The sequence below is a fragment of the Sus scrofa genome, chromosome 4 (genome assembly GCF_054392235.1).
Source record: "Sus scrofa isolate SSC_HxYL_T2T_F1_AM1 chromosome 4, Sscrofa_HxYL_maternal_Yorkshire_Landrace_v2.0, whole genome shotgun sequence".
Lineage (NCBI taxonomy): Eukaryota > Metazoa > Chordata > Mammalia > Artiodactyla > Suidae > Sus > Sus scrofa.
In genome coordinates, this window is record NC_139386.1 from 4,191,954 (window position 1) to 4,217,935 (window position 25,982).

A 25,982-nucleotide genomic window follows, 5' to 3' on the forward strand; every position below is an offset into this window, starting at 1 on the left:
GGCAGCCTTGTGAGGCCTCAGGCAGCCCCGTGAAGTGGGGGTTTTCGGGGGCCGAGTGATTGCCCTGGAGTCCTGGAGCCACAGCTTGAGAGCAGCGAGGGGCCCCGCTGTGTCTCACCCAGACGCTGGCCCGTCCCCTCTTCCTCTCCTTAAATGAGAGTGGTTGCTTTTCTGGAGGACGGCCCCCCCTCCTCCTGGCAGTAGAAGTTCCAGGAGTTTTGTCCCCAGGCCGTGTTGCCCCCAGGGGACCCATCTGCTATGGCTGGAGGAGACGGAAGGACACCCTGGAGGTGGTGAGCCTGTGCACTGTGCCCTGGTCCCTGCCTCAGTGGTGACGGAGGCACGGGGACGCCGGCGCTGGGCCAGCTTAAGGACCCAGGACAGACCAGCTCCAGAACCTGCTCCTACCTCGTCTGCCTTTCTCGGGAACAGAATCCGAGACCTAAACAGGCTCCCTGCCTTGTACCACTTGGTGTCCCTTCCATGGAGCCCTGTGACCAGTGCCCCTTCCCAGGTACCAGCCTGTCCCCAGGCAAGCCCCCAGCGTGCTTCCCAGCCTCACGGGGACACTTCCCCGTCCAGGGTCCCTTTGGATCTTCGCAGTGCCCCTCCCATGTGGCCCCAGTCAGTTCCACCAGCTGCTTCTGGCTGGACCCCCGGGCTGTGTGAGGCGTTAAGCTCAGAGGTGCAGGTGAGAAAGTGGGGGTCCCTGCTCCTTGCGGGCACCCACTGTCTCTGGAGAGGCTGGGTCACCGGCCTCCTGAGCATTGATGAGCACTGTCCCGGGTGTGCTGTTTTCATCCCCGAGGGAGCTTCTGGATGCGTGTTTTCTGTCTCCAGGACCAAACATCACTTAGCATCGTGTCTGAATTCTGTTCATGAGCTGGTGTGTGAGATGCTCTTTAGAAATGACACGATGGCAACTCTTAGTCATCTTCCAGGAACCAGACAACCTGAGACTGGGAGGGGCTGGGGAGGGGCCCTGCCTGAGGTCACCCAGGGCCCCGGTCTCAGCACAGCCTTGTTCTGCGTGGAACGCCTTCCTGGACCATCAAGGGCCCTGCTCCAGGCCTGGGGCAGCCTCTGCTCTGGTGGCCTGTCCCCGAGGCCTGCCCTTCACCCCTGTGCTGCTCCCGTCAACCCCCAGGCCTGCTCAGTTCTCCCTCACTGCCTGGAATCGGCCTTGGCATTTGTGCTGGGTGTTTGCTCGTTCTCAGTCTCTCGCTGGGGTCCCTGCGCCTCCAGAGCCAGGACGTCACCTCTCCCGGCTGCTTCTCCGGCATGCACACCTGCTTGGCACAGAGCAGACCCTCGGCAAATGTGGATGGAATGAGTAAATAACGGTCGTAAATAATCCACGCACAGAGGCCAGTGGAGAAGAGGCCGTCATTGTAATGGGAACTAAGGGCCGTGCAGACAGCTTCGTGGGTCTTTCACTGTCTGCCAGGCCCTCCGTGAAGAACTTAGGATTGTGTCCTTTAAGCTGCCCTGTAACCCTGCGAGGTACCTACAAAGACAGTCCCTTTTCACAGGTGCTCAGAGAGGTCAGGCAGCCAACCTAAGATCACACAGCCAGGACCTGGTTGGCAGGAGCACAGCCCAGGCCTGTCTGGCTCTACTGCTCCAACTCCTTGTCCACCCTGAGTCCTTCCTGTCCTTGCAGCGTCTCACACGGGGCTTGGAACCGAGAGGCTCTCAGACGGGCATGTTGAGGAGGTCCCGTCATGGCTCAGTGGGTTAAGCATCTGACCAGTATCCGTAAGGATGCTGGTTCAATCCCTGGCCTTGCTCGGTGGGTTCAGGATCCGGTGTTGCCGTGAGCTGCGGTAGATGTCGCAGATGCAACTCGTTGCATCCTGTGTTGCTGTGGCCATGGTGCAGGCCGACAGCTGCAGCTCTGATTCACCCCCTAGCCTGGGAACTTCCATGTGCCACAAGTGCGGCCCTGAAAAGCAAAAAAAAAAAAAAAAAAAAAAAAAAAAGAGGAAGTTGGATGATCGGTCCTCTCTCAGGACAGAACTTGGTGGTGGGATTCGTCCTCATTGTTCTCACGTGAGTCCTCCAAGGTCATTTCCTCTTGTCCGTGGCAGCCCTCGGATGTCGGAGACCTCAAGAACCTTCTGCAAGTCTCACGGCTTAGGCGACGCGGAGAGTTGTGTTAGCCCTGGGGATGCGGCGATGAGGGCGGGCTGGTGCCCTCAGGCGGCTTCCTCTCATCTGCTCCGGGCCTTCCCTTCCCCGGGACGCAGTCAGGCCGCTGAGTCACTCTGCTGCTTCCCGCGGGCCTTGTGGTCCAGCTTCTCTGAGGACCCATCTGCGGGACTCGGGCCCGTCCCCCAGACGGGTCCAGGCAGTTTTGTAGGGGGCGGCGGGTGAGGCTGTGCGGCTGAGGGCAGAGAGTCACTAACAGCGGACCTGCTGAGTCAGTTTCCCAGTTTCCTCCCACACACCGAGGGGTGGCCCGGGACTCTCCTGACCCCCGATGCGATGGCATCAAGCTTCTTTCACAACCGAGTACCGAGGCGCCTGCGGACCCTGTAACCCACCCAGTGTCACAGCAACAGGTGGCTGAGCTGGATGACCCCTCCCCGTCCCACCGCCTCACCTGAGCCCACAGGTCAGGTCTTTTCCATCACGTCCACGGTCAGCGTAAAAGGTCCTCTTTTAAAATCAGGACGAACGAAATCCGCCTTTCCATTAATCCCTTACCCCGAACACAGCTTTCTTCTTTGTTGTTTCGCTCCTTAAAAATCATGCAGTTTAGGAGTTCCCCTCGTGGCTCAGTGGTTAATGAACCTGACTAGTATCCATGAGGATGAGGGTTCGATCCCTGACCCTGCTCAGTGGGTTAAGGATCTGGCGTTGCCGTGAGCTGTGCTGTAGGTGGCAGATGTGGCTCAGATCTCTCGTTGCTGTGGCTATGGTGTAGGTCGGCGGCTGCAGCTCCCATTCGACCCCTTGCCTGGAAACCTCCGTATGCTGCAGGTGCGGCCCTAAAGACAAAAAAAAATGCAATTTAAAAGCTGCTAAATGGCGTATCAAGCCAAGTCCAAATGTGCTGTGAAAACGCGGCTGCAGGAAGGACAGCCCTGAATTGGCCCTTGGCCCGCAGAGCCGGCCTGCGCTGGGCGAGCCGTGTGTCTGCACGTGGGCTTCCCAAGCGCCAGTCACTTGACCTGACCGGGACGGTGCCCGTCTCCTGTGCGCCTCACCTGATCCAGAACTTGCGCGAGGCTCAGGTTTCATTGGAAACCCAGCGTCTGCATTTCCCAGCGCCTGTTGCCTGGAATTGGCAAATGGGAGTGGCAGCCGCGGGCTCCCCACTCTGTGTTCACCTCCGCTTTACTCGCCTCCGCTTCCCCAGGGCAGGCGGGCTGCAGACGTTCGGTTCCTCTGTCTCCCCTGCCCCTGCGGCCACGCTCACTCCCGGCTCTTCTCTCTGGACAGGCTTTGACCTGATGGATTCGTTCAGTGTGAAGACCATCCTGGGCAAGAGAGAGAACGGCGCGCACAGCTCCTACGTGCGGATGGGATCCTTCCCCGTGGTGCAGAGGACGGAGTGAGTGCTTCCTTCTCCCAGACCTGCCCTGGGCGCCTGGGGAAGCGCAGGAAGGAGCCGGTCGGTCGTCACTGCGCGCCGGGTGGGGATTTAGCCTATAAAGTGCCTGGTGAGGTCGTCCTGAGATGCAGCTACCACGTCCCTGGCCTGGGAATGCTACCCGTTCTAGCCGTCTGTTAGCAGGGATGGCCTGAGTCCCCCAACCCCTCTGCACCCCCTCTCACACAGATTTGGTGTTCAGCCTCCACCATTCACGCGTGCGTTTTTCTATCAGCTCAGCAAACAGACATTGCTCATTTGTGGCTTAGATCCACGGCACCTGCTCGGGACCAGCCCCTGCGTGACACTCGGGCATGGCAGCGCCCGGAGTCACGTAGTCATAGAGGCCACTGCAGACCCACTCCAGTGTTCACTGGGTGTCTGTCTTACACCAGTTACTGGGCCCTGAACCCCCTGGGCTACCAGGGAGCTCCTCACGTTCTCTCTTCGAGTCTGGCCGTCCCACCCCTCAGTGGAGACGGTGATCACCATGGACCCCCAGGGTAGGCGTCCCTTTCCTGACAGTGGGCTTTGTCCCGTCCACGCGGGGCTGGGGTACAGATGCTGGGTGATTTTATTCTTAGTCACCAGGTCCCATGCTCCTTTGGAGGCAACAGAGGGGTGAACAGAGTCTAGATCCCATATCCCACTTAACTCTTCTTACTTTTTTAGCCTAATTTGTCCAACTCACCATCCATATTGGTTAGAAACAGAAAAAAAAAAAAAATCACAGGCAGCTTCACTTTAAAGCAGACATGCAGTAGAGGCAGAACAAGACAGGGGAGGGAGCACACGTCCCTCAGATGCCGTGGGAAGCCCAGCAGAGGCCTCGCACCTGCTGGCGGATGCTGTCTTTCTAGCGGGCGGATGCTGTTTTTTCCAACGGGATATTTGGAGCAAACAGCACAGTGGCTTTGGCCACTGCTCTCTGCACGTGGGGTCAGAGTGCTCCCGGGAAATGGATCTGGGTTTATGTTGTGCTGAGTTGCCCCGAAAAGGAATTTTGACGTGGTCTCGAGTTTGGTTTAATGGCGAAATGCCAAAAACAAAATCAAACCAACAAAGCTCTGACGTGTCAAGAAACAAGAGTATCCCTTCATTTCTGATGCTTTGAAATTTAGGCACAGATACATCTACACGTATAATTTCAATTTACAGGTTAGGAGTTCCCCTCGTGGCTCAGTAGAAACGAATCTGACTGTTGTCCATGAGGACGAAGGTTCCGTCCCTGGCCTCGCTCCGTGGGTTGAGGATCCAGCGTTGCTGTGGCTCTGGTGTAGGCCGGTGGCTACAGCTCTGATTGGACCCGTAGCCTGGGAACCTCCGTCTGCTGCCAGTGTGGCCCTAAAAAGGCAAATAAAGACAAATAAAGACACAATAAGTAAATAAATAAATAAATAACAGATGAATTTTGTTCACCATGAAAAGGGGTGTCACTTTCAAGATTTCTAGTTTTCTCACTTTAATGTTTGCAGGGCATTTCCCACGCCTCATCTGTTGTATTTCTCAGTACAGTAAAATGAGGGGCGCAAGGCCTCTGTCGTTCTCAGCATTTACTTGGTGTGACAGTTGAGGGTCGAAATGGGGTACGACCTTGTTCAAAGCCTCCTCGTTCCTAGAAGCAGAGGCCGGGCCCCCAGTTCAGGTCCCTCGGCGCCAAATCCATTGCCCTCCTCCCTGCGGTCTCCGTCTGCTGCCTTGGTTTGTAGAAAGGAGTCGATTAGGGCATTTTGTTTTCTCTGGATGGTCTCTGTTAATGGTGACCTTTCCCCTCTCCATTTTTCCCTCCAGCTTTTCCACATACATGCGTATGTGTATATATATGTAAAGAGTAAGGAAAAGTCTTAGTCTCTAGACAGGTAGGCAGACAGAGGCACACCTCAGAGATACTGCAGGTTTGGTGCCAGACCACTATAATAAACACCAAAATAAAGCAAGTAGCACGAAGTTGTTGGTTTCCTGGTGTGTATCAAAGTTATGTTTGCACCACACTCTAGTCTTTTTATTTTTATTTTTTATTTTTTTGTCTTTTGTCTTTATAGGGTCGCACCCACGGCATACGGAGGTTCCCAGGCTAGGGGTTCAATCGGAGCTGTAGCCACCGGCCTACACCAGAGCCACAGCAACGCGGGATCCAAACCACGTCTGCGACCTACATCACAGCTCACGGCAACGCTGGATCCTCAATCCACTGAGCAAGGCCGGGGATCGAACCTGCAACCTCATGGTTCCTGGTCAGATTCATTAACCACTGAGCCTCAACAGGAACTCCCAACCTTTAATTTTTAAAAACCATGACACCTGCGAAGCCCAGTAAAGCCAAACAAGCACAGCAAACTATGAGGTGTTGCCTGCGTGTAGGTAGAGATATGGTAACGCTGGAGATAGGGAGAGGCGGCCTGTATGGACACCTGGGACATGCATCTGCTCCTCGTGTGTGCGTGTTATTTCAGAGCTGTGAGAGCTAAGCGTGTGTGGGAAAGAGCAGCCACACAGCTGGCCTTGTGATACAGTAGGAAGAGGAGGAAGGTGAGGGGTGGTGTCCATCGGTGGCCCCAAAGCCTGGGTCTGTGCAGACCAGTGGGGACGTGCCGGCTCCCTCCCATGTGTCAGTGACCTAGGACGGCCCTGAACCCAGGCTGGGAGCACCTGGCTGAGATCCCAGCTCAGAGAACCACTGTGACCGGTCCGGCTCAGATCTGTGGACCCAAACTCACAGAAGGAGCGGGGGAGACCAGTCCTTGCTCACAGGTTCTGCAGCCAGACGGAGGGTCCCTGGGGGGTCCGTGAGCCTGAGAACCAGGAACCCGGCCGCCCCCTCATTTCCCTTCCTGGCTCTCTGGCGAGACAGCCCCCACCCCCTCCCGTGCAGGTGGCTGGGCCCCAGGGCAGGGCTTGGCTGGGGTGCAGGGTGAGGGTGCAGCTGGTTAAGAGGCGAGCCCTGGAGCTCAGCCCTTCCTGGCTGGGAGCCTCTGCCTGCCTGTGAACCCCTGAGCGCCTGGCTGCCCTCAGCTGTGGCAGGAGCATCACAGCACCATCCAGCCGGGTGCTTCCGGCCAGGGACAGTGTCCCTTCTGTGTTTGGAGGCGGAAAGGCAGTTACAGGCCAGTCTGGGCTGGAGCTGCCGGGGGTCAAGGGACTCCCTAGGTGAGGGGCTGACCCCCCCACCCACCCACTCTGCAGGAAACCAGAGTCTGTGGAGATGGGAGGATGTCTCTGGCACGTGGGACAGGGACCAGGCAGGGTGGGATATGACAGTGTGACCTTGCTGAGAAGCAGCGGGGAGAGGTGAGGGCTGGGGCCGTTTAGCATTTATCCTTGACCCGGGGGTTATGGGAGCAGATGAGCACTGGATTTGAAGGGGCCAAGGGCGGGGCAGCGGGATAATGAAGGGCCGACAGAAGGTTGTACGGGAGCCTGGTGGAAGGACAAGGCAGCCGAGGCAGGCGAGAAGGCGGGCTCGAGAAGTCCTGGGAGGCCGAGTGGCAGCCCTGGGGTGCCTGGGCTCCCTTTGCAGCCTCTGCTCTCAGCCTGGCATCATCTATCTCGTCTCCCTCCAGGGACGTGTTCCCGCAAGGCTTGCCCGACGAGTACGCCTTTGTCACCACCTTCCGGCTCAGGAAGATGTCCCGGAAGGAAGACTGGTACATCTGGCAGGTCATCGACCAGTACGGCATCCCGCAGGTGAGCAGCGCGCCTTGTCTCCACGGGCCTGCGGATGTCTGGCTCCTTCTTGTGGGCGTGGCGTCACCCAGGTGCTTGGTCCAGGGATCTTGGTCCTGGGCCCGGGAGATGGAGGGCACCTGCGGGGGTGGGACGCCGCCAAACGGCTGCAGCTTCTTACCCCTTGATGGTCAAGGGCCCGGCGCCTCTGTCTCAGGGACCCTCGGCCCCACCAGGGAGGCGGCAGCCAGCGCTGCTGTCCGTGGCACATGCTCTGTTACCAGCATGTTCCCGACATAGTGGAATGAGCTGACTCAGAGCCAGCACATCCTGGGTGCAAACCTCGTGTCTGCTCCTTTTCTCGGCTGAGATAAATCCGCTTTCTGAGTCTTGACGTTCTTAGCCAGAAAGTGGAAAGAGAACGGCTACTGTGAACAGCAGGTTGGTGGGAACATCAGGCGGAGTAGTATGTCTGAAGCTTCTAGAACACCGCCCGATGTACAGTACAGTTTTCTGTGGTGGCCTTTGGTTTTACCCTGCGTGGGGCTCTGAAGCCTGGCTGTGCCGTCTCTGCTGCATCCCCGCTCTCAGCTCCGGGGAGGTAGGCCCACCCTTCAGCCACCTGCAGCCAAGTGAGAAGAGACCTGTCTCCTCACCCCAGGAGGAGGAGGTGCGAACCCCAGCCCTTTTGTTCTCAGAGTTCATGGACAAGCCGTCCATCGTGTACCCTTGACCCCCTGGAACGTGGAGACATTGCTCCGCTTTAAGGGCGTGGACACCGACTCTGGTCTCATTTGGGGTGGAGACGAAAGCAGGACGTGCTCGAGCCACTGCGGCACCGCAGCCGCCCTCGGCCGCTCCCCGAGAGGCCACTTGCCTGGTGGCCGCGAGCTCAGTCCCCCGTGGCCGAGACGGGGCCCGTCTCACCCCGGCTCACACGCTTAGGAGGAGCTGCAGGGTGTCCAGAGGGCCTTGCAAATCCTAACTCAGTCTCATAACCCTGTGGGCAGGGCCTGCTGTCACTGTCCTGCCACGAGGGGACTGAACCTCAGACAGGTCAGGACGTCCGCCTGTGTTTTCGTCGGTCCTGAGAGGGAGAGGTGGGATTTGAACCCAGGCAGTCAAGCTCTAGGCCCGCCTTTGAACCGTGGTGCCGGCGGGCTCTGGTCCCCATGAGTTCGTCCTGTTGCGCGACGTTCCTCCGCGCCCTGATCAGACAGATGCTCAGCGGTGGTCAGCTTGGCTGCCCAGTGGCCTCGTTTCCTGCGTGTGGGAGGCTGGACGAGGAGACGAGATTCTTCTGCAGAGGCTGGAACTCCTGAGGGCCGGCAGCTCGGATGCCGACCTGCGCCCCTCCCTCTGCAGACACGCCGGCCTCGCGTCTCCAGTTCCGAGGGCCCTGCCATGACATTCCTGCGGGGGAGCCCGCGCCACCCTCTGTCTGCGTCCTCTTCCTTCATGGCCTTTGCAGGGCTGTGTGGGCTCGGCCTCGTCCCCTCCCTCTGCCAGAAGGAGCCCGGGGCTGGAGTCCGGCAGAGCCCTGCAGAGGCAGAACCTGCCTTTCCAGAGGGCCCCTGGCCGTTCCGGTTCCATTTCCCTGGAAGTGCCCTTGGTGGCCGCCCCCAGCCTTGGGGAAGTCCCGGCTGGACACAGGAAAAATAGACAAAAGGCCTCGAAGATGCTCTGGGAGCATCGTGGTGGGAGCAGCCCTCCCCCGGGCTCTCGGTCACACAGACTGTATCAGGGTCCAGATTTCTACAGCCGTGAGCCTGCCGTGTTTACCCATGGCCGCTGGCATATCCCCTTTTGTCATTTGGAGAAACTGAGGGCATGCCCTGGTCCCAGAGGTGGTGAGGGACAGGAAGGAGGCGAGTGCCCAAGCAGAGAGTGAGGGGTAGTTGGAGATGAGGCTCGGGACGGGGTGGCAGGTGGGATTTTGCAGCCTCGTGGGCCAGTGCAGGGACGTGAGCCCAGGCTCTGGGAGGTGCCAGCAGGGAGCAGGGAGCCTGGGAGACGGTCTTAGCCCTCAGGACAGGAGATGCTGCTGACTCAGATCGACGGTCACAGGGAAGTGGGGAGAAGTGATTGGGTCTGGACATGCGTTTAGGAAGTGGAACAGCAGGCTTTGCTGGTGGATCTGAGCCGTGGAGGGTCTTTCTGATCGCCGCCCCCACAACCCCCAGCTCGGAATGATGGATCCAGGACTCAGCCCCGCCCGGCCTTCCTCTGCTCTGTCTTGTGCTAGAAGAAATAGGAACCTTGGAGGAAAACCCACGTCCTCATGAAGCTCCCCAGGGGCTCGGGGATCCAGGACTCAAACAGGTGAAACTGACTTTAAGGAATAGCAGACCAGGTTTGGAGTTCCCATCCTGGCTCAGTGGTTAACAAACCCGACTAGGAACCATGAGGTTGTGGGTTCGATCCCTGGCCTTGCTCAATGGGTTAAGGATCCGTTGTTGCCGTGTGCTGTGGTGTAGGTCGCAGACGCGGCTCAGATCCTGCGTTGCTATGGCAGTGGCGTAGGCCGGCAGCTACAGTTCCAATTCAACCCCCATCCCGGGAACCTCCATATGCCACGGGTGCAGCCCTAAAAAAAAAAAGACAAACAGAAAAAGAAATAGACGACCAGGTTTAATCATAAGTATTGGATTATGCGTATGAGAAGTTTCAGGTTATTAGTCAGGGGTTCGTAGTTCTGTTTTCCACCCTAACCGTGACACACCATCCGACAGTGCCCTTACAAAGAAGTCTTGGGTCCCCCTTGGCTGTCCTGAAGCCACATGGGGCCCAGACAGAGAAACTAGAACACTCGGTGCTGGAAACACTGGCTGACGCCATGCAGGGCCGTCGGCACCTTCCTGTAACCTAAGGGCTCTCGTTCATGCTTCACTCATTCCCTTCGTACTGAGCGCTGCCATGTGGCGTTTGTTGTCCTGGCCACTGGGGTTAAAGAGATGAGCACGAGACACAGGGTGCCTGCCTGGAAGGACGGGGCAGGGCAGGCAAGAGACGGGCGGACAAGAGAAATGAACAAGATGCTTTCCTGTAGCGAGGAAGTGCTATGAAAAGGTAGCCAATCAGCACGCCTGTGGGTGTGAGAGCAAAGGACCAGGTTAGAATCCAGTCACACGTGTGCCAGAGAAGGCGACACTGTGGTGATGGCCTTGAACTTGCTGGCTTGACTTATCATGGGTAATATTTTCTTCTCGTTTATAGTGATTTTTATTTTTGCCATTATACTGTGTAGACCAGTGCCTGACCTATCCTGAGTAATGGGTTAAGTGTTTCACATCTGCACTAATTCATTTGGTCCTTGTAACAACTCTTTGGAGTGGGCACTATCAGTGGTGCTGTTTTACAAATGAGGAAGTAGAACAAGGAGGTTAAGCAACCTGCCCAAGGTCGCACAGCTTAATAACGACACGCCAGTTTGGGTGGAGGTGAGCAGTCAGTAGTCAGCCCTAATTTTTGAAGAGTGTATTAGTGGCCTGTCTCGGGGTGAGGGAGCTGGTGAGGTTGGTTAAGGGTTAAGGTTAAGGAAACCAGTGAGGGATTCTGCTGTGTCCTGGGATTAGCAAGAGCAGGAAGCTGCTGCCCCGGGTCTGGAGGGCCTGGGCAGGGGGAGGTTGGGTCAGGAGGAGAGAGGGCTTCCAAAGGGCCCTGGCAGGTGAGGAATGGCCATCTGGAGCTGCGGGACAGCAGGAAAGATGAGGGGGGATCAATCCCCCCCCTTCCTGCCCTTTGATCTCCACTCCTATGGGCCTCTCGTGGGCCAGATTAACGGGAAGCCAGAGGGCACAGGGGTCTAGGTCAGGAGGCGAAGGTCAGACTCTGGAAGCCCAGATCCAGGCAGAGAAGGGGGCGCGTGGCTGTCAGTGCCGATAACCCCCGGCTGATGGGGCAGGAATGTGCGCCTCACCCACTGGCTCAGGGGATGCTGTGCCCTGCGCTGTGATGTCCCCACCGCCCTGCACTGATGGAGGAGGGTCCTGCCCACTCTGGCCGTCCTGACGCCTGGCAGGTTGCTTGCCTGTCCCAGAGGATGCTCGGGAGTATCGTGCGAGGGATGAAGACACAAGCACATGGAGGAGCACCTGTTCATTCATTCATTCATTCAGAAAAAGCAGAGAAAAAGTGAAATTCCCCTCCAGAGTTTTCCAGGTTTTTGCAAAGGGCTGTAGGGTGATCCAGTGAACAAGACAGGCCAGGCACCTGCCATTGAATGGCTTTGTTCTATGGGGGCTTCAGTTTCATCCTCAAGGTGAGAGACGGTACGGGTTCATGGACAGGACCTCGCCCGGATGTGGACACGGGCGGGTTCTGTTTTGCAGCCTGGGGTTTTAAAAGGCGCTGAAACCCGTCGGGATTTCTGGTCGGTCTCACCGCAGAAGACTTGTGGTCTCACAGAGACGCCTTTACCTGCATAGCCCTTGAGATTTTGAGCCCTGGATTAACGTGGGAGCTCGTCTTCCCTTTAACACAGGGGGCAGGACAGCTGCAAGGCGGATGTTGGTGGCTCTCAGGAATGTCACTGAGGGGCACCAGGCTCAGGGCTGTGAAGGGATTTGCCCTCGGCTGACCGGCTGGTCAGGGTCCCAGCCAGGGTCCCACTCAGCTTTGTGGGGTCTGACTCTGCCGTCTCCCCTCCCATTTGTCCCCCCCACCCCCGCCCCGCTTCGGTGTCCCGCAGCTCAAGGAGCCTCCGGGCCTCTCTTCCGCAGGTGTCCATCCGGCTGGACGGCGAGAGCAAGGCCCTCGAGTACAACGCGGTGGGCGCCGTGAAGGATGCGGTCAGGGTGGTCTTCCGGGGGCCCCGGGTCAGTGACCTCTTCGACCGCGACTGGCACAAGGTGGCCCTGAGTGTCCAGGCCCAGAACGTCACCCTGCACGTGGACTGTGCGCTGGTGCAGACGCTGCCCATCGAGGAGCGGGAGAACATCGACATCCAGGGCAAGACCGTGATTGGCAAGCGCCTCTACGACAGCGTGCCCGTCGACGTGAGTACCAGCCAGGTCCTGGGGTCTCTGGGAGAAGCCTCAGGGGCCCGGTGCCCCCGGGGTCCCCCACACCTGCCCGTATCATTTACCCGGTCATCCCCTTGGACTGTCCTGGGAGGCGGGGCCCTGACTCAGAAAACTGCCGCGTCGCCATCACTCACTCCCTCGTTCCTTCAGTTACGTCGCCACTTCATCATTTATCACGTGCACATCGAGCCCCTCCTGTGTGCCGGGCACTGCGGACAGGGGCGGCTCTCTGCGTCTGTAGGTGGACAAGGGCATGGGAAGGGAATTAGCGTTAGACAGTTGCCTGTAAAAGTGAGCGCACCCTGACCCTTTCTCCTCTGACACACACACACCCACACACACACACTTTCGGGCAGGGGAGCATCTGCGATGCGGGAGAAGAGAGCACAGGAGCTTCTCACTCCCTGAGGGAGGGGGGCTTTTCGAGGGCACGTGACCCACCAGGACTTGTTCTGGGTGAGCACATGCGCGGAGGTCAGGTGCATGTGAGCTGGGGGCGACCTCTCTCTGAGAGACCCCCCGGGGGTAGGGGAGGGGCTGACCGAGTTCCGGGCAGGGGGCCGGGCCGTCTGCTCTGGGGGCCACGGGCTTGCGGGCCAGGTGACCTGGGTGAGCGTGGCGCCTGGGAGCTTCCGTCTCCTTGTCTGTGCGATGTTATTCATGAGAGGGAATCGATGATTCGAAGGATTAAGAGATCCAGGATGAGTAAAACATTTCGAAGCGTCCATGCAAAGTGAGTACTTCATAAATATTAGTAAGTCGTATTATTTTTGTAGTGTAGTTACACATATTTATGTAATTATAGGATAACTGTTGTTCATTATACTAATTATATGTACACCTACTTTGGTCCAGGTGCTGAAAATATAACCTAATTTGATTCTCTTAATGCCTGTGAAATTTCTAAACTATTTCTCTTTTTAAGTAAGCTTTGATTGAGTGAGAAATAAATTAACTCACTCAATAACTACAGATTTTATTTTATTCTTTATTGAAGTCTGATCATATGCAATAAAATGCAGAGTTTTGGGGGGGAGGGGGGAACCCGTGGCATATGGAGGTTCCCAGGCTATGGGTCTCATCAGAGCTATGCTGCCAGCCTACACTACAGCCACAGCAACTAGGGATCCAAGGTGCGTCTGCGACCTACATACACCACAGCTCACAGCAACACCAGACCTTAACCCACTGATTGAGGCCAGGGGTTGAACCTGCAACCTCGTGGTTTCTAGTCGGATTCGTTTTCGCTGTGCCATGGCGGGAACTCCAAATGCAGAGATCTTAAGTCTGGGTCTGGATGCATCCTGTCAAATACGCATATCAGGGTAGTGAGTCCTCGCCTGGCTCCCCCTAGACCCATGCTCTGCATTGCAGCCTGGCCCCTCCAGTCCACAGGGCAGTGTCAGTGGTACATGCTCGTGCTGGTGCTGTGCCGTGGGGTTTGTGTGGTCAGGGGGGTGCTGTCTGTCCGCCCTGGGCGGATGCAAGCGCCCTGATGGACCGTGGCTGCTGTTTGGGTCTTGTCTTTCAACATTGTGTTTAAATAGTAGAAAAAGCTCTCTGACTTTCTGGCCTCACTCAGGCGGAAGGATCACATGGAGATCATTGCGTGAATGACTGGAATTAATTTCATAGTAGAAGCATCAGCGGTCGTGGACCCCAAGCCCCTCCCTGACCCTGAGTCTCTGCCGCCTTCTCGTCTCTGTCCCTGCAGCCTTGCAGGACGGGCCCAGCTGTGTGCACGTACCGGTGCTCATGCAGAAGACAGGGCCCTTGCTCTAAAACAGGCCATGTTCAAAGACGTGATTTGGTTTTATTATTTTCTCCTGTCTGTGGGCTGGTGTCTTTGGAGGAAATAAAACAGGCGGACAACTGGATCTGTTACTGTCTCTGCTGGGCCGAGTCAGTGCGGTGAGGCAGGCACCTACAGGGCACGGCCCGGCGCCAGGAGGGTGAGGTTGAGCCGACCCCTTGCCCAACCAGCTTGTTCAGGGCCTCCGAGGGCAGCACAAGGCAGGTGCGAGGCCAGGAGCCTGCAGCATCGGTGTTTAGTGAAATAAGCATCCCTCCATCCCTTGGTTTGGCTCAGGTTCCACTCGATAAATGTTGGTCCCTGCATGCGAGCATCCCCTCAGCCAGTGCCTCACTTAGCTCAGTGCCTCTGGGCATCTGCTGCGTCGGGGACTGCTCTGGGCTGGGATACAGAGGAAGACAAGAGAGGACACAGGCTGCCCCACAGCCTCAAAGAGGGCACGGTTTAAAAGGTGAACTGAGAAATGCACATAAAACCAAGGTGCCTTGTGATAATTGCTATTATGAGGATGTGTAGGATGACGAGTGACAGGGAGGACCCCAGGCTCTGAAGGCTGGTGACAGAGGTGAACGGGGAGGGAGCCAGCCTTGGGAAGAGCAGGCTGGAGGGAGCATGGGGACCGCGAGGGGAACGCAGGAGGGAAAGCAGGGCTCAGTGTGTCTGAGGAAAGAGGGTCAGGATGGGGAGCCCGGGGGTGGGGGGAGATGGACGGAGTCACCGCACAGTCTGCTGTGTTCAGCATCAGCTGTAGCACCCAGGAGCCAAGTGGTGGAGAAGGGGCCCCGTGAGCTCTTCTTGGCAGCAGAGGGCATGTATCAGTTATCAATTGCTGCATAACAAATACCCCCCCCCGAAAAAAAACAGATGAAAACAACCAAAAGTTATTGTCTCCTAGTTTCTGTGGTTTAGGAATCTGGGAGGGGCGGAGCTGGGTGGCTCTTTCATAAGGTCTGTCATACGGTCGCCATCAAGCTCTTGGCCATTGCTGTGGTCTTGAAGTTCAGACGGGGCTCAAAGACCATCTCCAAGCTCACTCGGGGGTTGCTGGCAGCCTCCTGTGGGCTGTTGGACTGAGGGCCTTAAGTTCCTTGCTGGGGGATTGCTGGAAGTGGCCCTCTCTGTGTGAGCTTCCCCATGGGGCAGGCAGTGACCCCCAGGCTGAGTGATATGAGGGGGGAGGGGGGAGAGGGAGAGAACGCACACCCCATTCAGAAGCCAGTCTTTTTATAACCTGATCTTGAAGTGACATGCCATCACTTCTGCCATGTCCTGTCCCTCCTGCACTTGGCGGGGTGTGTGGGGGAGGGCAGTGAAGCTCCACCCCCTGGAGGAGCATCGCAGGATCTGTGGGTGCCTCAGTGTAGTTCTGGGGGGGACTAGGAGTTTGCTGGTTTCTCAGGGACCACGTGCAGAGGCTTGAACGTGAGCATCCGAGAGGCAGGATGTGGCAGGGTGCAGGTGCAGAGTGCAGAGAAATAGCCCGGGAGAGGCCGGCCGAGCCAGCACCCTGGGGCCAGCCTCCTCCAGAGGGCCTGGCCTCATCTGCAGACATGGCTCGCGTGCATGCGCCAGGCTGTGTGCATCTGTGCACACATGTGCACGCACACAGGCACGCACATGTACACATGTGCAAATGTGCATGCTCGTATGTGCACCTGTGTGCGACTCCACAGCCCCTTTGTGTTATGTGGTATTAAAGAAAGTGATGGGGCAGATTTTTCGTATAAAAGAAGTTCAAGACACCACGTGGAGATGCCTGAAGAGCTGAATACAGGGACACGCTGAGCGTCTGGAGACTGATGGTGACAGCGCTCGGGCAGGGCAGAGCCCCAGACTCACTCTGTCCTCTCCTTCCCCCCAGTTTGACCTGCAGCGGATTGTGATTTATTGTGACTCCCGACATGCAGAGCTGGAGACGTGCTGTGACATCCCTTCGGGTCCGGTAAGTGGAGACTCGTGTGTGCCTGGTCAAGCAGATATGGGTTGGGAAGCAGGCTGTGTGGTCCGTCCAGGTCTGCCAGGAACCCCCAGGGCTGTGGGGAGCGACGAGGCCCAGCTCTGGGAGGGAGAGGCAGAGGCTGGCAGTGTGTTCCCAGGAGCAGATGGCATCCAGGTGCCAGGGCTCAGAGGAGGGGAGCCGTGGTGAGCTGGGCTGGTTAGCAAGACAGGGGAGGCCCCGTGGGTCAGGAGTGGTGGGGCAGACCAGAGCTGGCAGACCCTCGGTGTGGTTCTGCCTCTCCCGGGCCCCCCCCCCCCCGGCAGCCCCTCTCTCCACTTGCGTGCCAGTTCCAGGGATGCTTGAAAGGCAGGCACAGTCCTGCCTCCCAGGGTTGCAGGCTAAGGTCTATGTGCAGTTCTGTGGTCTAGTGCCTAGGGTACAGAGTGTGCCCTGTCTCAGGACAACGGGGGCCCTGGCACCCTGGGGGGTTGTTTCCAGGGCTGGGACTGGGGGTCAGAGGAGCCTGACTGTTGAGAGAGGGGAGAGAAAGACAAGGGAAGAAGACAGATACGAGCAGGAGGGGAAGAGGGAGCAGGGCTGTGGTGGGGGTGAGGGAATAGGTCATTGCTGAGCACCTGCTGGGCTCCTGGGTTCGAGACTCTGAGCTGGGTGTCCTCGTCCTGTCCCATTAAGCCCTCCTCACTGCATTGTGATGGGAACGCCCTTGTTCCCATTCTGCAGAGGTTAAGACTGAGGCTCAGAAGTGTTAGCCATTCTGGCAGGTGGCTGAAAGGCCAGTTAAGTGGCTGAGAGCGGTTGGCCCACGCTGGTCTGATGCCAAGGCCTTGGGGCACCAGGACCTGCGGTCAGATGCTCCTTGCCCTCCCTGCCCGGGCCCGACACCCTCAGGGCTCCTGGCTCCCCTCCGCCCGTGCAGCTCCAGGGCAGCTCCAGGGAGCGGGGCTGGGCAAGAAGCCAGGTTCTGACCACCGTGCTTTCCTTCCAGTGCCAGGTGACCGTGCTGACCGAGCCCTCGCCCCCTCCCCAGCCGCCCCCCACCTCTGGCAGTGAACAGATTGGGTTTTTGAAGACCATCAACTGCTCCTGCCCACCTGGAGAAAAGGTACCATCCAAGGGAGATCAGCAGAGCCAGGGGTGGAGGCGGGAATTTCCCATCATGCACGTGGGCTGCCAGGGCAGCATGGCCCCAGGTTCCAGATGACTCTCGCGCCAGGGGACTGTTCTTGCTCCTCGGACTTCCTTCCTCCCTTTCTCCCTCCCTGCTTCCCTTCCTTCTGCACCCGTGGCACATGGAAGTTTCTGGGCTAGGGACTGAACCCACACCGCAGCAGCCACCCGAGCCGCTGCAGTGACACCAGATTCTTAACCCGCTGTGCCGCAAGGAGCTCTGCCTTCTCCTTTCTTGATTGTGTGCCCCTTGGGGGAGCTCCTTAGACTCAGCTCTACCGAGCATCTCCTGAGGTTACTAATGGATGCCCAGTGTTTTGCCGGCTCCTAGCGATTGCCTCTTTACTCGTGTGCAGCTAAAGCCAGATTGGCTTTGAGAGTACGACTGAGCAGGGCGGTGGCAGAGGGTTCACTGTGCTCTGTGGAACCCCCTTCATCCCTTGCTTCTCACTTTTCCTGTCATTAGCTGTATTATATCATCTAAATGCATGTATCAGTTTATATCTATATATTTTTTTGGCCATGCCCATGGCATGCAGAAGTTTCTGGGCCAGGAATCGAACTCATGCCATAGCAATGGCAATGCCAGATCCTTAACCACTAGGCCACCAGGGAACTCCGATGTGAGCAGAGTTTAATGCCTCTTGTTTCTTATTTATTTATTTAGTCCTTTTGCCTTTTTCTAGGGCCGCTTCTGCGACTTGTTTCTAATCTTAAAAACTAGTGTGTTTCTGAACATCACTGCCTCCCGCTGGCCTAGGGGAGAGGTCTCTGACTGCCCGAGGCCTTTGTCTGCTCTTTTTCTGTAGACCAGCAGCCCTTTTAATGAGGGCTTGAGCAGAAAAGACAAATACCTCCTACAAAATGGACATGACCCTTCGTGAAGACCTGCTGGACGGGTGGTTCCCGGGCCCTGGTGTCCAGCGTTTGGTGTGTCCATTGCTCTGTCCCTCCCAGCTCAGGGCCAGCCTGCAGGAGGTGCTCCCCAACTTTGTGAGCGCCGCGAGGCAGAAGAACGAACTCGAGCTTGAAGTGGAGTGGACACGCCTTAGGGATTCCCTAACAGTTGTGTCCACTAGGCCTGCCTGTCCCCGGGGGACTCTCCCCACCCTCCTCTCCCCTCCTCATTCTCCTGCCCTCCCGCCTTTCTTCTTGCCACCCAGAGCACCCCCACGGCGCGCTCAGTCAGGTGGGGGTGTCCGGCCATGGCCCGCCTTGCAGAAGCCCCGAGGAGCCAGCTCCCTCAGGGCTTGAGCTGCAGCTTTTCCTGAAGGAACCCGCCTCCGGCCTGTACTGGGTTGGGCCTGGGAGGGAGCCGGGGGAGGGGGCGCTGGGCAGGGCCACAGGCAGACAGTGCGTTGAGCTCCTTCTCACCTGTCAGCGTCATGACAAGAGCAACTGTCCAGACCCAAGTCTTTGGAATCCTTGTTTTCAGTTTAAAACCCCGAATGAGAGGGGTGACTGCGTGGGGGCTCTGGCTCACGCTCACGCAGACGGACTGTGCCAGGCGGTGGCTGGCACGGACTCTGCCCAGTTCCTGGTTCCCTGGAGTCCTGCCGTGGGTGTGTCCCTGGGAGGGAAGGCTGGGGTCAAGCCGGCTCCGGCCTCCCTTCCTGCATCTTCCCACACTGCATCTCACAAACACTGGCTGGATCGCCGCTGGGCTCCTCAGCTCGGCTTCCAGACCCCTCCCCACTGTCCCCTCCCTGTGTGGCCCCTGGTGGGTCCTGCTTGCCTTTCTAGACTCATCTCACTCCGCTTCCCCCTCCCAGTTTCCAGGTAGGCAGGAGCTTCCTGTTCCTCCAAGGGGTCTTCCTCGCCTGCTGGAGTTTGTGTGTGCAGGAGCTTCTGCCCGCATCTTTTTCTCTTTATCTGCCTAATGCTGCTCTCTTTTGAAGACATCCCCAAAGAATTCTTTTCGGACCACCTTATATGGTTCCCCCCCTCCCTCCTCCTCCCTCCCTCCTCCCTCCCTCCCTCCTCCCTCTCCCTCTTCCCTCCCTCCCTCCTCCCCCCTCCCTCCTCCCTCCCCCCCTTCCATTATTCACATCTGTGCAGTCCATCCAACAGCTGTTTAGTCCGCACCTGCTATTCACGGGACATCATGACCCCTTTCTCTCCCTCTTTTTCTGTAGCAGTTTTCACAGTGTGTTTAGAATGTCTACTTGTCTTTACTTCCATAAGCTCCTAAATCCCAGGTGGTAAAGATGGGATCTTTCCATGTCAACATTAAGTCATGATTGATTGCTGCGTAGGTGGGTCTGGGGTGTGAGGGACGGGTGGATGGCGCATGGAGCGGAGCCCCGTGGAGTGTGAGGCTGGCTATTTGTAAGTGGCTTGACCTTCTTTCCACCGATGGCTGTCCTTGGAGGCCATGTGAGTTTCCCGGTAGGTGGGGAGTGTGAGAACAGGGCTCTCAGCTCCAGTAAAGTTTGTCTGGCTGGCTGAGAGGATAAGCAACGAATGAAGAGAGAAGGGGGATTTTCAAGCAGAGCCTGACTTGGTTTGCTTTTTGTCTTTCTTCCTCCAGGGTGAACAGGGCTCCGATGGCGCCGTGGGACTCCCCGGGGCAAAGGTCAGTCCTGGAGGCGGCACAGGGGCCCTTTAGAGCCACAGGATCCTTTGCTTACAAGATTTGCTCTTTGTAAGAAAGGAAACACACAAAAAACCCACACTGTGTGTAGATTACTGTCCTGAAGTGTTTTGCTTCTGAGCTTCTTGAGATGGAAGGATCGAGCACGTGGCACAAAGTCCGTAACCTCTGAATCTCTTTACCGCCCAGAACCTCCACTTCTCCGTCTGAAAGCGTGAGCAAGGAGTTAGAACACATGCCTGGGCTCGGGTCCTCCTTGCTCAGCTTCTGTGGTCAGCTAACTCTGCATCAATCCTTTCACGCCTCCGTATTCCAGAAACCCTGGGCGTTGGGCTTTAAAGAGTCTGTTTGTTTAGACCACGTGTTCTGTTTGTTTAAATTGCATGAACATCTTTTTGTACACATTTCCCAAACTCACAAGTTGCTCAAAGGCAGGTGCTCCCCTGTGACGGCCTCCTCCCTCAGTCACAGCCAGCCTCTTCTCCCGCCGTCACGGCCTGGGGGGACAGACTTACGGAGCTGGAAAGGGCTGTCTTCTCGCATCACGCTTTTGCTCTCAGAAAGCTGAGACCCAGAGAGAGCTGAGTGGCCCATGGTCACCTGGAGGCTGAGGGAGAGGGTCCCTGTTGCCCAGTGGCCGTTACCTGCTCAGGGGTTTGAAAGAGGGGCCGAGTGTGGAAACACCTAAGACTCCCTCCCTTCCTCTACTTGTTCCTCCCCCGCCCCTCCCCCCCCACCCCCGCTCATCCCCCTCCCCCGCTTACCTGCATCATTCAGGCATCACCGTTGAGCACCTGCTGAGTTAAGCTCCCTTTTGTCTCCTCCTCCTTCTTCCTCCGAATGTACCTTCACCTCCCTCTTCTCTGGCCCCTCCCCTCTCTGCCCCCACTCGGCTAGGATGGGGAGGGCACCTGTGCACAGACACACACACACAGACACACACACAGGTGAGCAGCTCCTGGGTCCAGGATGCCGGGTGGGCGTTCGCTGTGAGAAGGAGGCAGGCCTCTCTGCCTCGCTGAGCACCCCTCCCCCAGGTTGCACCCTCAGCTTCCCTGCTGTCAGTGGAAGGAAAGAGCAGAGACATCTGGCGTCTGTGACCCTCTAAGTAGAAAATGTTGGTCTGAGGCAGGGGCTGTTGAGGGACCGACGGCCCCTGCTGTGGTTGACCAGAGCCAGGGCCGGGGGGCGGGGGGGCAGAGCCCAACCCCCGGCCCTGGGAGAGAAGAGGTGGGAGGGGGACATCTAAGGAGGAGACAGGTCCAGCCACTGCGGATGAGCCTGCTCCCACCCCACCCCCTGTGGCTGATTTGCAATCCTGCCCTTTAACTTTGCGGTCAGGTTGTCATTGTCACCCCCCACCCCCCCATGGTTAAGATGCTGCGTGAACGCCTGAGATTCCAGTGGCTCTGTTTACCTAGAGATAGCTCAGGTCCTGTCCACAGGTGTGGCCAGGTGTCTCCTGGAGACCCAGGCCCACTCTGGATGTGGGGACATAGCTGTGAATGACAGGACCCGTCCCCAGGACCCAGAAGCAGGATAGGGGGATGGAACACTGGGTGGGGGAACGGGGGCCAGAAGGGGAAGCCGCTGGGGAGGGCTCCAGGATGCCTGGGGGCCCCACCCGAGGTGGATCCAGTAGGATGGATAGGAGCTGCCTGGAACATAGTCAGGGAAAGGCATTACAGACCAAGGGAACAGCATAAGCAAAGTAGCTCTATGTTCTTAGCGTATAAAGCAGGAGACCTGAATGAAAGAGCTGACAGTGCATCCTGGGGAGAAAAAGAGAAGGAACTGAGCCGAGAGCTCCTGTGTTCCTCGTGCTCATGGGCCAGTGGAGTTCTGGGCTAGAATTGATGCATCTTTTCTTCCCTGGCAGACAGTTTTCTCCTCTGTCTGCCTTCCCTCTCTTCACGGGCTCTTGTGAGGGTCCAGGACCCTCAGGGCACAAATGTCATACAAATGGCATAATTGGAGGACCCTGGTTGACCTCTGGCAGTTTTCAAAGCACCTTCATGCTCTTAATCTCGTCCGTGCTCATGACTGCGTGCCCATTTCACAGAGGAGGAGCCTGAGGCCCAAGGACTAATGACATTTTCATGGGAGGCGGCAGAGCTGGGGTTTGAACCTGGGGCCTCTAGAGGCCCTTCTGGCCCCCGAGGCCAGTCTGCTCCCCAGGACAAGCGTGTGATGCTTTGATCCACTCGCTGTCTCAAGGTGTCCTTAGTTCCTGGAATCAGGAGGTTGGAGAAATCATTCAGATGCTTCCTTCCTGTCGGGAGGTGGGAGGCTTGGCTTCGTGGTGCAGTTGGCAGTGACCCTGTCAGCCGCTTCCAGGGAGTGGGGGCAAGGTGGCCCGTGGGCAGCCACAGTGGGGGGCCCGGAGGAGGACCTGACCCGTGCTCGTCTCTGGTTTCCACCCTCAGGGAGACATGGGCGCCACCGGGCCGGTTGGAGCTCCTGGGCCCAAGGGCGAGAAAGGAGATTCGGTGAGTAAAGAGCCGTCGCGTGGCTGGTGCGGGTACCAGGGCTTTCCTCGGGCGTATGTGTCAGCTAGGATGGCCTGAGTGCCAGCACCATGCCCCACCCGCCCCGGGAATGAAGTCCAAGCCCGTGCCCATGGGCACAGGAGGCCTGCTGGCTGCTCCAGCCGCATCCTCCCCCCACCCCCCCGAATCCGGAGCCCCAGCTTGGCTGTGACGATGCTCGTTTCTCACCTGGCCATTGCACATGCTCTGTGCTCTGCCACCGTTCACTTTGACCTCCGTCCACCCTGTTCTCCCTTCCTCCTCTCTCTGCCTCACTCACGTTTTCTCATCCTTCAAACTCAACAATTCGAGGGTTTCCAGGGTGTCTTTCCGACCCCGGGTCTGGCTCGCACACCCCCTTCCTGCTCCTGTATCACGGGTGCTTCTCAGTCCGGCACCAGCTGACTTTCTGATGCTTTGGTGGTGATGTGTCATCACAGCCTCCCCAGTGCCTGGCCCAGCTCAGGCTGTGTTCAGGATCCTCCAGCTGATGAGGAGACACTGTAGATGGAGGGTCAGGAGGCGAATGATTCATGCTGCACAGCAGGACTTAGGAGCCGAGCGTCTGGGAAGCGAGTCCTGACTCCAGCAAGATACGTTGTGTCCTCAGTTTCCTCATCTGTGGGGAAGGATAAGATGAGCTGTCTGGCTGCATTATGAGGATGACAGGAGTCAATGCGTGTAAACAGTGTAGAGCATGTAGAAGCATGTAGGAGCTCTCCTGAGTACCTGGCCCAGGGGAAGCACTAACCCCAGCCTTCACAGCGCATCTTGGAGCATCAGTAGCACAAGCTGAGAGTAAGGACCTCAGTAACTGTCCTTGGCTCCTGTCTTCGTTCGCTGCGTGACTGTGAGCAGGTTTCTTAACCTCTCTGAAAACTCGAATTCACTCTGGTAACAAATTAAAGAAAGTGACGACTTTGTCGATAAAACGCTTGGCCAACGGTAGATGGACCGTGAACGAAAGCAGTCATTTTTGTGAGTATGATTAGTTCCTTCTCGGTTCTCAGCACTCAGGGGAGAACCCCGACAAGACAGAGCTCTCCCCTTGAAGAGTTAGCCTGGGAGTTCCTGCCATGGGGATCTGACTGCGGCAGCTCTGGTTGCTGTGGAGGCGTGCGTTCGATTCCTAGCCTGGTTTAGTGGATTAAAGGATCCAGCATTGCTGCAGCTGTGGCTCGGATTCAGTCCCTGGTCTGGGAACTTCCATGGGCCACGGCTCGGCCATTAAAGAAACAGAAGAGAGTTAGCCTGGCGCATACCCGCCATTGTCATCATCCAGCAGCTCGTGATTGTCGCTGCACCACCTGCCCTTAGTCACAGGTGCTTCACGTGGGTTCTCGCCTTACTCCTTAGAACAATTTCTTCAACACAGCATTCAGACTTGCGTGACGTGCTCATGATCACAGGGCCCGCACGTGGCGGAGGCAGAGTCTGAACCTGCATCTGTTTGGGTTCGGGTCTGGTGCTCGCTTGCTGGACCATTCTTTTCACCCACATCATTTATACCTGTCTCCTGGGCAGAGTAGGTAGCACCTGCTCCGTGCAAAATGACATGGAAATAGGAAGAACTGCTGACACTCAGCAGCACTCATGGTGTGCCTGGCTCTGTATTACATCATTACAGGTTTCTGGCTCATTTAACCATCAGATCAACTCGGTACGGTGGGGCCTAGTGAAACAACCCTCTCACTCACATGCAGGAAAAAAAGCAGGCAACAGAAACTACCTGGGAGAGGGCGTAGATGTTGGAATTAACAGACAAAGCCTGCAAAGTAGCCGTTATAATTATATCTGAAGAACTAAAGGAAACTATTCCTGGGGAAACAGAGGAAAGCATTGGGACAATATCTCATCACATACAGAATGGAAATAAGGAGATGGAAATTGTAAAGAAAAAAAACCAGACCCAATGGACATTCCAGAGCTTAAAATTACAGTAACTGAAATGAAAAGGAAAATCGCTAGAGAGGCATGTAGTAGGTTTGAACCGGCTGAAGAGAGAGCCGGCATTCTTGAAAAGACATCAGTGGAGATTATGTAATCTGAAGATCAGAGAGAAAAAATAATGAAGGAAAGTGAACAGAGCCGCAGAGAAATGCGGGGGCCCGTGAAGTGCCTCCGTGTGCAGCTAATGGGGGAAAAAAACCAGGAGAGGAGGAGAAGGAGCAGAGAAAGGAATCAGAGAAATCGTGGCCAGTACATCCCAAATTTGATGAAGATTCGTAACCTACACATTCAGGAAACCGAAGAGACGCCAATCCAGACAGACAAAGAGATCCATCCTTAGACACCAATCCAGATAGACAAAGAGAGCCATCCTTAGAAACATCATGATAAAAAATGCTAAAAATACAAAGCAAAACATCTGAAAACAGCTGAAGAAAAATGACTCATGAGGTAGAAGAAAACGCCAATAAGATGATCAGCTGACTTAGCATCACAAATAATTGAGGCCAGGATGCAGGGGGTGGCAAGTTTAATAATTATGACGGTGTATCATTGGGTGTTTAACAATTGCAATGGCAATAGCACAAAAAAGGGGTGAGAGGTCACAGGCCACAGAGGCGTATGTTTCCAAGTCTCCCTGGAAGTACGTTTGTGTACATCGGAGGTAGACCCTGGGAAGTTAGGATGGAGATAGGAACCCTCAAGCAGCTGCCCAGAAAATAATTCGAATCTATACAGTGAAAATATCCTTAAAGGGGTTAAAATAGTGCACTGCAAAGTCCTCATGTAATGCAACAAATAGCAGTAAGGGGGCTTAAAGGAACAGAGAAAGGAGGAGGCAGAGAAAAGAAAAGGTTCGATGGTACATGTAGGTCTGACTGTGTCAGAAATAGCATCGCATGGAGGTGTATGAAACAAACCCAGGAGTCACGGAGAGCTTCAGGCTGGACATACAAACAGGATCCGATTGTATCGCGTCTACGGAAGACACACTTTAGATTCAAATGTATAAATAGATCGGAAGTAAAAGGCACAATACACATTCTACAAATAGAAAACATTGAAAACAATTGGAGTGGCTATAGCAATGGCAGGCAAAATAGACTTTAAAACTGAAAGTTAGTAGCAATAAAGAGAGACATTTTATAACAACAAAAGTGTCAATCCTGGAGTTCCCATCGTGGCTCAGCAGTCGATGAACCCAACTAGCATCTGTGAGGACACGGGTTTGATCCCTGGCCTCACTCAGTGGGTTAAGGATCTGGTGTTACCGTGAGCTGTGGTGTAGGTCGTAGACGCGGCTCGGATCCCATGTTGCTGGGGCTGTGGTGCAGGCTGGCAGCTGCAGCTGTGATTGGACGCCTAGCCTGGGAACCTCCATATGCCACGGGTGCAGCCCTAAAAAGACAAAAAGAGCAAAAAAAAAAAAAAGTGTCAGTCCTTTGGAAACATGTAGCAATTATATGCATGTATACACCTAATAACAGTGCCTCAGATATATGAAGCGAACATTGAGAATTGAAACAAATAAGTAATTCACTAGCAGTGGTTAGGGACTTCAGTGCCCCATTTTCAGTAATGGGTAAAACAGCTAGGACTGCAGAGAGATTGCAACCCTCGTGCATCACCAGTGTCAGATGCTGCCTCTGCTTTGGAAAATACTCTGGCAGTCCTTAAAGACTTCGA

General features: G+C 56.3%; 1 protein-coding gene across 1 annotated transcript in view; it reads left to right on the top strand.

Moving 5' to 3' along the window:
• Window positions 1-25,982, top strand: part of COL22A1 (collagen type XXII alpha 1 chain) — a 244,538-nt gene that overhangs the window by 50,637 nt on the left and 167,919 nt on the right. Inside the window, exons 5-11 of the mRNA XM_021088863.2 lie at window positions 3,448-3,559; window positions 7,159-7,282; window positions 11,983-12,258; window positions 15,960-16,040; window positions 17,044-17,160; window positions 19,756-19,800; window positions 22,245-22,307. Of these exons, the coding sequence (XP_020944522.1) occupies window positions 3,448-3,559; window positions 7,159-7,282; window positions 11,983-12,258; window positions 15,960-16,040; window positions 17,044-17,160; window positions 19,756-19,800; window positions 22,245-22,307 (818 nt within the window). The remainder of the gene's footprint in view (window positions 1-3,447; window positions 3,560-7,158; window positions 7,283-11,982; window positions 12,259-15,959; window positions 16,041-17,043; window positions 17,161-19,755; window positions 19,801-22,244; window positions 22,308-25,982) is intronic.